The sequence below is a fragment of the Tenrec ecaudatus genome, chromosome 2 (assembly GCF_050624435.1).
Source record: "Tenrec ecaudatus isolate mTenEca1 chromosome 2, mTenEca1.hap1, whole genome shotgun sequence".
Taxonomy (NCBI): Eukaryota; Metazoa; Chordata; class Mammalia; order Afrosoricida; family Tenrecidae; genus Tenrec; species Tenrec ecaudatus.
The window spans coordinates 213,360,997-213,374,946 of record NC_134531.1 but is presented as its reverse complement, the minus strand read 5'-3'; the positions used below and the strand labels follow the sequence as shown (position 1 = coordinate 213,374,946).

Below are 13,950 nucleotides of genomic sequence, written 5' to 3'. Positions count from 1 at the left end.
AGAAGGAGGAGGAGGAGGAGGAGGAGGAGGAGGAGGAGGAGGAGGAGGAGGAGGAGAAGAAGAAGGAGAAGGAGGAGAAGAAGAAGAAGATCCTTGAAGAAATGGATTGACATCATGACTGCAACAATGGGCTCAAACATGGGAACAATTGAGATAATACAGGACCAAGAACTGTGTCATTGTGTTGTGCATAAGGGTTGAGATGGATCCGAATCAGCTGGATGGCACCTAACAACAATAGGGTTACTCACGGTGAACCATTTTCTACAGAATTTCCAGCCTAGGACAGGCTGGACAGAGAAGTTAGCCCGTGAAAACCCTGTCTATTACACTAGTATACTGTCTAACACCATTCTGGAAGATGAATCTCCTTGATTGGAAAGCATTCAAAATACATGGTGGCCATGACTACGGACGCAAACACACATCCCAACAATGATGAAGTGGATCCGTTTAGGGTACCATATTTTTAAAATCATTTTATTGGGTGCTCACACAACTCATCATAATCCATACATCAATTGAATCAGGCATGTTTGTACATATGTTGCCCTCATCCTCTTCTAGACATTAACTTTCTATAGGGTACCATTTTGTTCAGTTGTACATGGATGAGGTTGTCATGAGTAAGAGCTGACACAATGGCAACTAGCAACACTGCTAGGACATCTGTACCTCAGGCACACTAATTGGGACATAGCCATCCATGTATACCATCTGGTTACACAGCACCAATATGCAGATGAGGCTTAAATTTAGATAACTAAATGCAACTGATATCAGGCTTCATGGCATTTCTCTCAAAGGGAAAAAAATATGCTCTGTTTCTGGGATTTTCATATAGTCGCCTAGCAGCTCTCAAGATCTCATGTTCAGGAATATAGAAGGTTAAGAGTTGTCATTTATCCTTTCTATGTCTCAGTATGTCCATTTATAGCAAACGGTGTAAGTCCAACCTAGACTCTCACACCCAACGTGTAGGTCAAGTAAACAGGAGACTTTAATAATGCAGCTTCTCAAAATACTTAGCGTCCACACACCTTGAGTTTTGGCTTCTGGGGATAAAGACTTAGGCAAAAGGCAGCGGTGATGTTTGCACAACGTGATTATTGGAGCCACGCTCCCTGAGCTGAGTATGAACGGGGAAAGCTGACCTGGCATGTGTGCTGCTATCTCCTCTTCTGGTAGTCTAAGCGATTAAAAATGCTTACAATTGAAAATAAAGAAATAGATGGAATTTAAAAGGCTACTGAAATAGGAATGCCACCTCCCGTAAAAAGGAAAATAGCGAAGAAAGGACAGATAACATACAGGAAAAAGAAACTCAAATGCGGGAGAGACACAAAGAGGATTTGCAGGGCGGCTACCAAAAGTCCCAGGATATCAACTGCATGGCAGAAACCAACATCAGCTTGGAGCAGACAGAAAGAAGCTCCCAGAGAGACATTTCCAGGAAAGAGTAAACATTTAAAGGGCCTGATATGTCCGAATGGACTACAAGGAATGGTGGAGTCCTGCGAGTGGATCTGGGGGGGGGGGGCATTAGCTACACATGCAGCAAGCACAGCAGCAGGGGACGATGAATTCTAGGGACGACACAAAGCTAGAAGAGAAAGGAAAATGCTTCATAACGCAACGTACGGCTCAGCTGTAGAGAATAGCTACACAACTCGAATAATGTACATGTTACACATTGATTTACCTCCCAACGGTAATAGAATTCTATGAAAATAAGAGGAGATAGGAGGGAGCTCCTTTATCACCCATTAAATTAAATAGGTATTTAAGCCCTGGGAAATGATGTATTTCAACATAGTTGCAATTTAGAAATATGAAGATAAACACGACTAAGAAAACAATCACTCAGAGAAGGCAAGTTTGTAGGTGACTGTGTCACAAATGTGTTCCATTCCAAACAAGTGCAGCAGCAGGAGAAGCCAGCCGTTGTGTAAAACGATGCCTTCCCTGCGCGCTACTCATAACGAGGCTCACTCTCAAACCATATCCGGCTGAACAGCACCTAAAGAACAACACCTGCACTGTCTGTCTCAACAGAACCTAATGAACAGCTGGCAAAGGAATGGGGAATGTATGTATCTCACCTACAGAAGCTTAGGTGGGTCTCAAACAAGGACAATGAAAATAATTCATTCGGGTCTAAAAATATATCTCCCATTTAGACTTCAAAACAAAAATTCAACTGAAGGGAACACTGGTTATTCATATCGTTATGCCCATATTCTGGGGTCCAGGCTCTTTAAGACACCCTATGCAAGAGATTCTCTTACACACTTCCTATTTGATGTGATTCTTTTCACGTGTGTTAATATTTCAGAAAGAGATCAATGAGAACCACACAAGAACATTTTAAAAGTTTCTATCAAATGCTAGCTTTTTAATAAAATAGTTAATGGCTGTGTGTTCTTAAGAGTTGCTCAAACTAAACACTTGAAGTCTGCCTTTGTGCTACTGCAAAAAAATACCAGTGGTGGGCACCTTTAAGGAGCAGAAATGCCTTTGTCATAGTTGAGGAGCCTAGGGGCCTGAATTCAGAGTAGAGGCTACAGGAGGATGGTCTTTGGTCAGCTCTGGGGGAAATCCTTGTCTCCGTTTCTGTAGCACAGGGATTCCGTGGCTCCTTGCTGATTACAACTAGCATCTGTCCCCATCTATGTGTACTAACATGTCTCTGTATCTGTGCTATTCCTTGTATCACCCACAAATGATCAGACTTCGGATACACCCTAGGCTGACAGAAAGGCACTGCCTTCAATTCCATGCCAACAAGTAGCAACCCTGCAGGGCATGGGAGAACTGTCCCTGTGGGTTTTCCAGACTAACTTTTCATGGGAGTAGGAAACCTCTGTCTTCATAGCCTCATTAATATGACAAAGCTATCTTAGCCCCAAACAAGGTAACATCACAGATACATATGTCAGCATGCAATTAAATCCTTAATATGGTCCTCTTTGATTTCCCTCTTTTGTCCTGCTTTGCAGCCAGTGAACCAGGTGTCAACACCTGCTACCTCCCTGCCACTCTGTAGTCCCAGCTCCCATCACCGCTTTCCTCTTCAGGGCCACTCCCTGCACATGCTCCCTCTTTTCCTCTTTTTTTTTTTTTAATTTTCAAGGCAATGATTCCTTTTTTTTTTTTTTTTGTAGTTTTATTGGCACGGCTTCCACATGTCATATAATTCAATAGTTCAATCATATCAAGAAGAGCTGATCATTAGCACAATCAATTTTAGAACATTTTCTTTCTCCTTGTACTCATAATTAGTGTAAGGTTTTTTAACTGTGGCAAAAATATATACAACCAAACCTTCTCCAATTCAACCCCTTCAAGATGTATACTTCAGTGCCATTGATTATACGCTGTCGTGCAACCACTGTTGATGTCCTTTTCCAAATTATTTCACCACCATTAACGTAACGTCAGTGCTCCCTAAGCAAAAGCCTTCCATTGCTCCTTCACCCCCATTCACCCTCATCGGTCAACTTTGGTTTCTTTTTCCCTCTTTCAGTAAGTTTTCTTTATATAAAATTAACATTTCATACACTTCTGATGCAAAGTCACTTTTTAAAAGAGTTGCATATACATCATCACAATCATCTCTAGCTCTCTCTTCCCCCTCCTGCAGTCCTTGCTTGCTCCCCCGCTCCTTTCACCACCCCATTCCCCAATAAGCCTCTGCATCAGATACTGGCTCTATGCATCCACCCTTCTGTGCTTTATAAACAGGGAAAATGAAACAGAATGAAAAAAATAAGATCAATATAAAGTTAAATAACGTTTCCAGGTCCTTCCATACCATGCAACGTTTCATGCTTTCTTCCCTGTTTTTTTTAAACCATTTTATTGGAGGCTCATGTTTTACAGGCAATTAGTAGTATTATTTTCATATTAGAGAGTAACATCCATGGGGACTTTGAACTTGGTTGTGAGGGACGGAGCTGGGGTTTTACCATAGGGACTATTTAGCAAATGAGTCAGGGTGGCAAGGTGGTTACAGGTTAGACTGCTGTGATCAGAACATTCGGTGCCTGGTGAACTCACCAACCAACCACTGTAGGTGAAAAGGTTGTAGGGTTCTGTTTGGGTAAAGATTTATAGCTTTAGAAACCCGGTGGAGCCAGGGGACCCTCCAGCAGCGAGCAAGGATCATAGTGAAGTACATTGCGTATTTCCTGGGGCTGATACCAAAATCATTCAGACTGGATCTTTGAGGGCTTTGAAATCTTAGATTTAGACAGATTGAGGCCCAGCAATGATATCCTTTCATTAGAATGTCTTACAAATAAAATAAATTTTAAAATTCTGCTACCGAAATATCTTTGGTTGCAGGATTGATATTCCTTTCTTGTTGCTATGTAAAATCTTAATTTTCCTACCTTCCTGAACTCCCTTATGAACTTGAAACTGTGCTCTGGCTGAAAAGCAGAAGGCCAGAGGACATGCTTTCCAGAGGGTTCCTCCTCAGACACCTGCACGCCCCACTCCATGGTGGAAAGGGAGCCCGCTCAAACTACGTTGTGGCACGAATGCTCATTTACAGCTGCAAGTGATTTTCCCTCGAGGGACCAAATCTCAGTTGGAAGTCATTAATTGTGACAGAATGCCTATCACACTAGATAGGATTCGCTGAGTCATAGAACCTTCCCTATCATAAAATGAGGAGGCTCACATTCCCTTTTCTGTTAAGTATTCACCACTTATTAGAACGGAGTTTAAACTCTCATAGAGCAGCAAGTGTGCCACTCATAACCCCGGGACCTACCCAATGCATCTTGGGCTCCAGCAAGCAGAACCCCACAGCCACCCAAGTCCCTTCACAAATACACTCAATAGAGAGCCCCCAGCTGACTAGGCTCACCTTCCTCCTGGGCACGGAAGAAGGTGGTAGCATGGAGCCCCGGGTCCCACATTGGAAGTCTGAGTTGATTTGGACTTGCCACCTCATTTAGAGGAGTTCTGGTGCAGGGGTTAACGTACCTACAAACCAAAAGGTGGGCTGTTCGAATCCAGGAGCCACTGCACAGATGTGTAAGTCAGCTTCCGCAGAGGCTTATAGCCTTGTTAATTGTAGAGCAGAGGGGGGAGTTTCTAGGATTCAAGGAATCCCTTCTACTCCGTCCCATATACAGGGTCACTCACTGATGGGTGGGGATCAACTCAGCAGCAGTGAGTTTGGTTTCTGTTTGTGCGGGTGATTTGTTTGTTTCCTCCATTGGGAAAAGTACCCTGGATGATACCTTTCTGGAGGTTTGAGGTGAGGGTTGGGATTGAGGGTTGGGTTGGGATGGGGAGGTTGGCTGACTGTCTCAGAACATTTTTAAACTTAAAAGAATAAGACTTTATTTCCCCCACCCTACCCCCTTCATGATGACTTCTGAAAAGTAACTGGGTTTGTAACATCTGGAAGTTATTATTGGGACGTTGACATCAAAACAACATAGCCACACTCATCTCCAAGAGGGACCGTGAGGACAGCATCAGTCAAAGCATTTTACTGTTTTTTAAATAAAAAACACAACATTATTACTTGTAAAGACAAAGAAATAATGCCCATTCAGTCTATGGGAAGGAACAGAAGACCACATACTCTAGCTCCCAACATAGACGTGCTGTCCACATAAGGGTGACACGGGGTCAGATTCCAGCAGGACCACTGCGAAAGCAGCACCAAGAGTGGGAGGGCATGAGTGGGGACTAGAACCCAGGCTCATAACACTCCAGACTCTACGTCAACAGTGTCTTCATTTACACAATTGGGGGTATCTACAGTATCCCATCACGGGTCCGTCACTGTGTTATCAGGAGGTTGCTGGCATGTGGCTGGAAGCTATGCCACTGGTATTTTAAATACCATCAGAGTCACCCTTGAGAGACAGGTTTCAGCAAACAAATTCTAGACTAAAACAGACTAGAAATAAAGGCCTGGATCCTACTGCTCGAAGCTGGCCAATGAAAACTCTGTGGCTCATAACAGAGCATGGCCTGATACGTCATGGGTCATAACAGAATGCTGAGTCACTTGCTGTGGGCACATAGTCAGGAGGGGTCACTCACTGGAGGAAGACATCATGTTTGGTGAAGTGGAGGGCCAGCGAGGGCAAGGCAGACACTTGGTGAGATGGATGGGCACAATAGCCACAATGATGAACTTGAACATGCTGGCAATTGTAAGGATGGCGCAGGACCAGGCAACACTTCTTTCTGTTACACATAAGGTTGCCATGAGTTAGAGTTGAGTTGACGGCAGCTAATAACAACAATATGGCATCATCGTAATAACACAGTACATGCAACTCACTCAGTGACGACTAAGAGGTAACATTTACACCACTAGAAAATATTAAGACGCCTGTCTATTACCATCAGAAAAATATTCAGCAAACAGAAATTGAACCCCTGATCCCAAGGCATTATCACAAAGAATATTTCCATGTTTGCATATCTGGACTAAATCTATGCATTTATTATACACAAAAGATTGCATAATTCTGAATTATTTATTTAAAATGCAAGGTCTATAGACCAGAAAATGCCAAAGGAATTACCTCTAAATTACAGTAAGAAATGCAGGTATTAAGTGTAAACATTTAAAAATACTAGGAACAAGTTTAAGTCAACCTTACAAAAATGCTTCACTCACTCACTCACTGCCATGAATTCCAACTTAAAGTGACCCTATAGGACAGAGTAGAACTGCCCTGAGTGGAACAGAAAGTCCCGCCCCCACCCCCACCCCCACCCTTCAGAGAGGCTGGTGCTTACAAACTGGTGACCTTGTGGTGACAAGCCCAATATGTAACCCACGATGCCACCAGGACTCCTCCCAAGAACCATCAATCGAAAGCATCAGCCTGGCAGTAACCTTGTCTGACTGAAAATTTTAGCAGTTACTTAAAGTTAGCATAATGATATAACTGATAATAAAGGGAACGGTAATAACAAGAAAAGGCATTCATTGACTACCGTGTCAGACACTACTCATTATCTCATGTAAGCCCACCCCGAATCCCATGACCTCGGCAATATTTTTCCATTAAAGGCATGAGACTAACTATAACTCATGGAGGTAGAAGAAAACGACAATTTTAGAGGAACCAGAAGATTCCTTCTGAGACACCAATAATGGGAGGAATCTGATGGGTTGCCAATGTCTGCCATGGGCTAGAGGATTATCACATTATATATAAAACAAAGTCATTAAGAGGTATACAATTCTACCTGCTCTACAGTGAGGCCATTCTTGGAAAATCCCACCAGGAACTAACAATGTACTGGTGAAGCCACAGAGTGGGGTTGCAGGTTGATAAGACAATATCTAAGGTTCTTATGCCTTCATTTTAGGAAGCATGTTAGAATTGTGCAGCTATGTATGTTTCTGTCTTATAACAGATTTATTGAATTTATAGCTGAATCCACGAGACGACTTCTTTTTTTTTAACATTTTATTAGGGGCTCATACAACTCTTATCACAATCCATACATATACATGCATCAATTGTATAAAGCACATCTGTACATTCTTTGCCCTAATCATTTTCTTTTTTTTCCTCCTCTTTTCTTTTTTTACATTTTATTAGGGGCTCATACAACTCTTATCACAATCCATACATATACATGCATCAATTGTATAAAGCACATCCATACATTCCCTGCCCCAATCATTCTCAAAGCATTTGCTCTCCACTTAAGCCCTTTGCATCAGGTCCTCTTTTTTTTCCCTCCCTCCCCATTCCCCCCTCCCTCATGTGCCCTTGGTAATTTATACATCGTTATTTTGTCATATCTTGCCCTATCCGGAGTCTCCCTTCCCCCTCTTCTCTGCCGTCCCTCTCCCAGTGAGGAGGTCACATGTGGATCCTTGTAGTCAGTTCCCCATTTCCAACCCACTCTCCCAGCATCATCCCTCACACCCCTGATCCTGAAGGTATCGTCCACTCTGGATTCCCTGTGCCCCCAGCCCCCATATGCACCAGTGTACAACCTCTGCCCTATCCAGTCCTACAAGGTAGAATTCGGATCATGGTAGTTGGGGGGAGGAAGCATCCAGGATCTGGACTTCTGGATGAATGTTGTCAGAAAGGGGCCCGTGATTAAGTGTACATTAACTCCAATTCATAAAATAGTTCATACACTTATTGAGGCCCTTTGAGATGAATGTGTTTTATAAAACCTGTTAGCTTTAATTTCTAAACTAGTTCTAATTAACTCATTCTAATATCTCTAAATTAGTTCTAATTAATTATATGATATGTATAATATAAATTAATGCTTATAGCTCAAATCCAAGATAAAAGCAGAAAAAGGACAAGGGGGAAAGGAAACTACTTGTTAAGAGGACTCGAATGTGAAGAGGGCAGTATCTGTGATCATCATCCCGGTTTAATGATGCTCTGTGCTGCTAGTACCGGGCGCAGCGCCAGCACCAGGGCTGGGAGCATCACTCAATATTTTGTCTTCTGTTATAAGAGTGTCCCCACTCCTGGTGTTGAGTAAGATCATGAGTTTATCAAGTCAGATGAATATATAAAATGATCCAGAGTGATTACAGGGACAACTAAATATCCATATTAATAAACATTAATAAAATCCATTGAGTAAATGTGGAGGCTGTCAGTAGATGAAGGAAAGTCGAAACTTTCTTTAAAATAAATACCTTTCAGAAAAAACAAGAGAGGCCTGTGTTGACCAAAGACCGTGCCAGGCATTCTGGGGAACATAGATGGCAAGGAGCTGCGGCCCTCCCCCCAATCCGTAGATTACGCTCCCTGTAACAAGGGGCATGGCGAATGGGTGGAGGGGTGTAAGCAACAACCAATGTATTCTGTCAGGATTCCTGGGAGCACCGGGGAGGAGGTGGCCTGCAGCCAATTGTGCAGTTTCAATTCCCCCGGCAGGGTGCACTCTTCCTTTCTGAAAGACCTAATTGTGAAGGCCTGGTAGTGCAGCGATGAAGTGCTCAGCTGCTAATCAAAGGGTGGGCTAGCTGAATGCACCCGCCATTCTGCAGAGAAAGGCACAGCGGTCTGTTTCTATCTAAATGTATAGCAGCCTCCTCTGTCCTATACCGTGGCTAGGAGGCAGTCAAATCAGTAACAATGAGCATTTGACAATGTCTAGAGGAATTATTCTGAACTCTGGTGACATGATGGGTCACACAAAATGTGTCCAGGCCTCTCTATTAGCTTCTGGTAACAGCAAGTAACGGTAGGCATTTTGGGGCTTAGAGATGATGCCAATCTCTTCCTCCACCTTCACAGGATGACCTGCTCTCTGTGTCTCCACTCCTTTTGTTAAGATCACATTTCTACTGGCTTAGGACCCACCTTACTCTAGGATGAACTCATGTTAACTCAACTCGCAGCATTTTCAAAGCCGAATTCTAAACCAGTGCAAACGCACAGATTTTGAGGGTCAGTGTTTAACACTCCAGTTTGGGAGACACAATATAATTCGTATAGGAAACCCACCCAATGCCATTGAGTCGATTCCAGCTCATAGCAACCCTGAATAGGATTTTTCAGCAGCGTCTCGTCTTTCTCCTTTGGAGTACCTGGTAGTTTTGAACTTCTGATCTTGTCATTAGCGGCTCCACACTTACTCTTACAGTGCACCAGAGCTCCTTATAAAAGAATCCAAGTGCTTTTCTTTTTCAGAACTTGTGTCTTTTGGGTGGGATATAGCCAATAGTAAGAATTAAACTCCCGAAGCCCAGACACAACCTAAGAACCTAAATTTTCCCTTTTTGGGTTTTCATTTTATAATTGTTTTCTTCCCTTTCCAACCCTTGGACTCTCTTCTTTTATCTTGGCTTCCTTTCTAGCTTGAGCTCTAATCCCAGGGCTTCCTTTGGCATTTGCATTCATATCAAGTTTTGGAACACTATTCTCCAACAGCGCCCGTTATTTTCTCACCTATTGCTTCAAAGCATCTGGGTCGTCAAGGAACGTGTCAATGATCAGTGGGGCCACAGGTCACTTTCACATTCAAACACTGAGCATTAGCCTGGGTGATGCATCTTCTGCTGGGGAAACATGGGTGGAAGGACGCTGTGCCTACAGGAGTCCCGCTATACCGAGCTCCAAGAGGAGCTCGGCGGCACCACCTTGAGAAAGGGCTGAGCTGCCGCACAGTAGAGGAGGAGCTGGGCATGCGAAAGGAGGGATCTAGTCTTGTTAGAGGCTTTGGAAGCTCACTCCCCCTTCCCATACAAACATTCACCCATGTTCCTAATTAATTAAACAGTGATTTTCTTCCCTAGCGCTATCATGAAGTGATATAGTGAGCTACACATAAGTCTGCTAACTGCAGGGTCGGTTGTTTGAACCCAGCAGCTGCTCTGTGAGAGAAAGAGGAGGCTTTCGGTTCTCATAAAAATGCACAGCCTCGTGTTTACCTTCAAGCCTTTAAGATCCCAGATGCTATATCTTTTGATCATGATAAATGAGGGGGAGTGCAGATTGGGAAGCCAAAGCCCATCTGAAGGCAACTGGACATCCCCTTACAGAAGGGTTGCAGGGAGGAGAAAAGCCAGTCAGTGGGCAGTGTAGCAACAACGACACATACAACTTTCCTCTAGTCCCTAAATGCTTCCTCGTCCCCCACCCCCCAACCCACTATCATGATACCAATTCTACTGGCTAGACCAGAGGATGGGCACTGGTACAGATAGGAACTGGAAACACAGGGAATCCAGGGCGGATGATCCCTTCAGGACCAGTGGTGAGAGTGGCCATACCGGGAGGATAGAGGGAGAGTGGGGTGGAAAGGGGGAACCAATTACAAAAGGATCTACATATAATCTCCTCGCTGGGGAATGGACAACAGAAAAGTGGGTGAAGGGAGACGTCAGACAGTGTAAGACATGAAAAATAATAATAATTTATAAATTATCAAGGGTTTATGAGGCAAGGGGTGGAGGGGAGGGAGGGGAAAACATGATGAGCTGATGCCAAGGGCTCAAGTAGAAAGCAAATGTTCTGAGCATGATGAGGACAACAAATGTATAAATGTGCTTGACACAATGGATGGATGTATGGATTGTGATAAGAGTTGTACAAGGCCCCAATAAAATGATTTTTAAATAAAAATAATAAATAAACCATGTAGCTAGTGTGTGTGTGTGTGTGTGTGTGTGTAAGTAAAATAAAGGAATAATGGGGGTTAAAGTGCTTAGCTGCTAACCTAAAGTTTGGACACACCAGCTGCTTTCAAGGAGAACGATGAGCTAATCTGCATCTACGAAGAATGTGCCTGTTGTTAGGTGCTCTGCAGTCAATTCTACTCAAATGAGGTCATCCTAGAACAGTGTGGGTCCCAATCCAGTAGAAGTGGCGACCGCATCCAAGAGCAGTAGAGACGCCCAGAGAGCAGACCGTCATGAGAAGGTGGAGGAAGGGATTGGAGTCATCTACAAGTCATGAAACTTTAAGAATCGTTTGCTGCCACCAGAAACTAGGAGGGAGGCCTAGAGTAAATTCTTCCTCAGCACCATCAGAAAGCATGAACATGGTCCAATTCCTAGCCTCTAAAACTGAGTAAACTTCTCTTCCCACACATCATCCAGCTTATAGTGTTTGTTAGGGATGCTCTACAAAATGAATATAATTTCAGACCTCCTACCTACTTTATGTTTATATATCCAGAGACAGATTCAGGTAACCACAGCCCCGGGACCAAATCTGCCCCCACTACTTGTTTTTGTAAATAAAAACCCACTGGAACACAGACAAATCCACTTGTTTATGTATTTTTGATCATTGTTTTTCTACTAAAATCTATGAAGTCGAGTTGCTATGATAAAGGGTACACATGGTCTTCTGTGCCTAAACTATTTATTGCCTGACTCTACAGAAAAAGTATGTTCAACTATGCTCAAGAAAGTAATCTTTATGAACAAGTACTGACTCTGTTTTGTTTACTGCTGTAGCCCTAGAAATTATCCCCAGAAATGCCAGCTGCTGTCCAGTAGATGCCATGCACAACAGAACAAAGTGCCTTCCCGTCCTACACCATCCCCGAGATTACTGAGGGATCAGATTGTTGTCAGTTTTAGGATTTTCGTTGGATACGTGTGGGAACAGATCTCTTTCCTACTGCACCATCAGAGAGGAAGTCTTCCTGAATTCTGACCAGAATCATAGCAATTCACAAGCCATCACTGACAGATGGTCAGTGGCTTCCAGGAAGTGGTCAACAATGGAGTCAGAGTCTCCTTCATAAAATGACGCTACTACAGACCCATCATGCTCCGTTATTGGACAATGTGATTGTTGCTGTGCTCTGGTGGCATGCACGTATTCGCATGAGGTCCTACCATCCTCACAATCATTGCTGTGCTGGAGTCCCTTGCTGCAGTCACTGCAGTAATCGACCTCAATGAAGGGCTTCTTCTTTTCACTGACTGCATATCTATGAACCATGCTGTCCTTCTCCAGCAACTGGTCTCGTCTGAAAATGTGTTCACAGTTGGTGAGCCGGAGCCTCATCACATTTCCACTACAGATTTGCTTATTCTTCTGGAAGCCCATGGTAGATGTTTGGAAGCGATCTAGAATCCATTTAATCTAGTGACCATGACTGCTACATCCCAGAAAGTGCATTCATTCCATGGAAAAAATCTCACTACGGATTCTTACTCCTTAGTAACAATACGACAACATGCCTTTGGACTACATGAGGGCTGACTGACTACACAAAACCTTCTATAATTTGACTATTGTCCTTTATTACCTTTCGCCCGCCAGCCACCTGCTATTTATCTAAAAGCAATGTGTTCTAATGAGTCATTCCATTCCTTAGCCACTTTAGTCAAATTCCAAATGGCAGTGGTTACATGTGGCTAGTAGCTAACCTTCTTCTTGCATAGCCCAGTGAAGCATTTCCACCACCACAGGCAGCCATACTGGGTAGTGGGCCACAGTATGTTCTGAGGCTACAGTCTCGCCTTCCCTGGATTTATTTCCATGAACACGGACACTAAACCAGCTAGGAAGGATTTACAAGTAGAATGGAAATGGTTTAATAAGGATTCTGGAACTACAAAACCAGGAGTCGTCGTTCAGGAGGCAACATGATAAAGAAAATAACATGCAGTATGGTATAGTGGGGTGATTATAAATTCCCCAAAGATAAAACACCCGATCTTCCAAAAGACAAACTTATGGGAAAATGGAATGAAAAGATACTGGAATGTTTCCACCAACTTTATGAATCTCTCTTGCATAAAGCTGTCTTTATATCTGTGAGATACTGAATGTTAACTAAAAGCACTGGTCAAGACATGGACTAATTCACTTACAAACTAACTGCATTGTTAGGTGCACATTACGATCAGAGTAGCCTGAGGCAGCACTTCAAACTAATGGGAGTAATTGCTTTTAAATAACGTTCCAATGAATGCAGCCTGCTTAAATGTCCTCTCTAACACCCTTGCCTATGGTATGAAAATGCTATCTATCAATCTAATAGGGACATATATATAATATGCACAGAAAGGACAATTGGCAGAGTCAAAAAGTTAAAAAAATAAATTAAAAGGTGGGGGGGGGGCTCTTTGTAGAGTGAATTAAAACACACAAGAATCTCAACTGCAATTGGAGTAAAACTGATCCTCCATCCACCCACATGGGTCTGCAGAATGCTAGCAAAAGGACCTCAACCTTGCTACTTAACCTCTTTATTTCAAATTTTTATTTTCAAATATGAAGGAAAATAAAAAATTATTGCTACAAAATACTAGACATCTCTATCACACGAAAATATCAAAACGTGAAGCTACTGTTTCTTGACATATTTCTACACACTTCCACCTCCCTAGCCCTTCCCTAGAGAATTCTGAGCTCTTTGATTGAGCTCAAGCTCAAGCCTCCCATGAACACCCTGTGACCATAGACGGGGGATGCGAATGCCTTGCTACCATGCAGGGTGCGTTGG

General features: G+C 43.1%; 1 protein-coding gene across 1 annotated transcript in view; it reads right to left on the bottom strand.

Annotated features, from left to right (window-relative positions):
* DSCAM (DS cell adhesion molecule) overlaps positions 1–12,545 on the bottom strand; it is a 646,922-nt gene extending 634,377 nt beyond the window's left edge. Inside the window, exon 1 of the mRNA XM_075542914.1 lies at positions 12,332–12,545. Within this exon, the coding sequence (XP_075399029.1) occupies positions 12,332–12,545 (214 nt within the window). The remainder of the gene's footprint in view (positions 1–12,331) is intronic.
* Between the last annotated feature and the right edge of the window lie 1,405 nt (positions 12,546–13,950).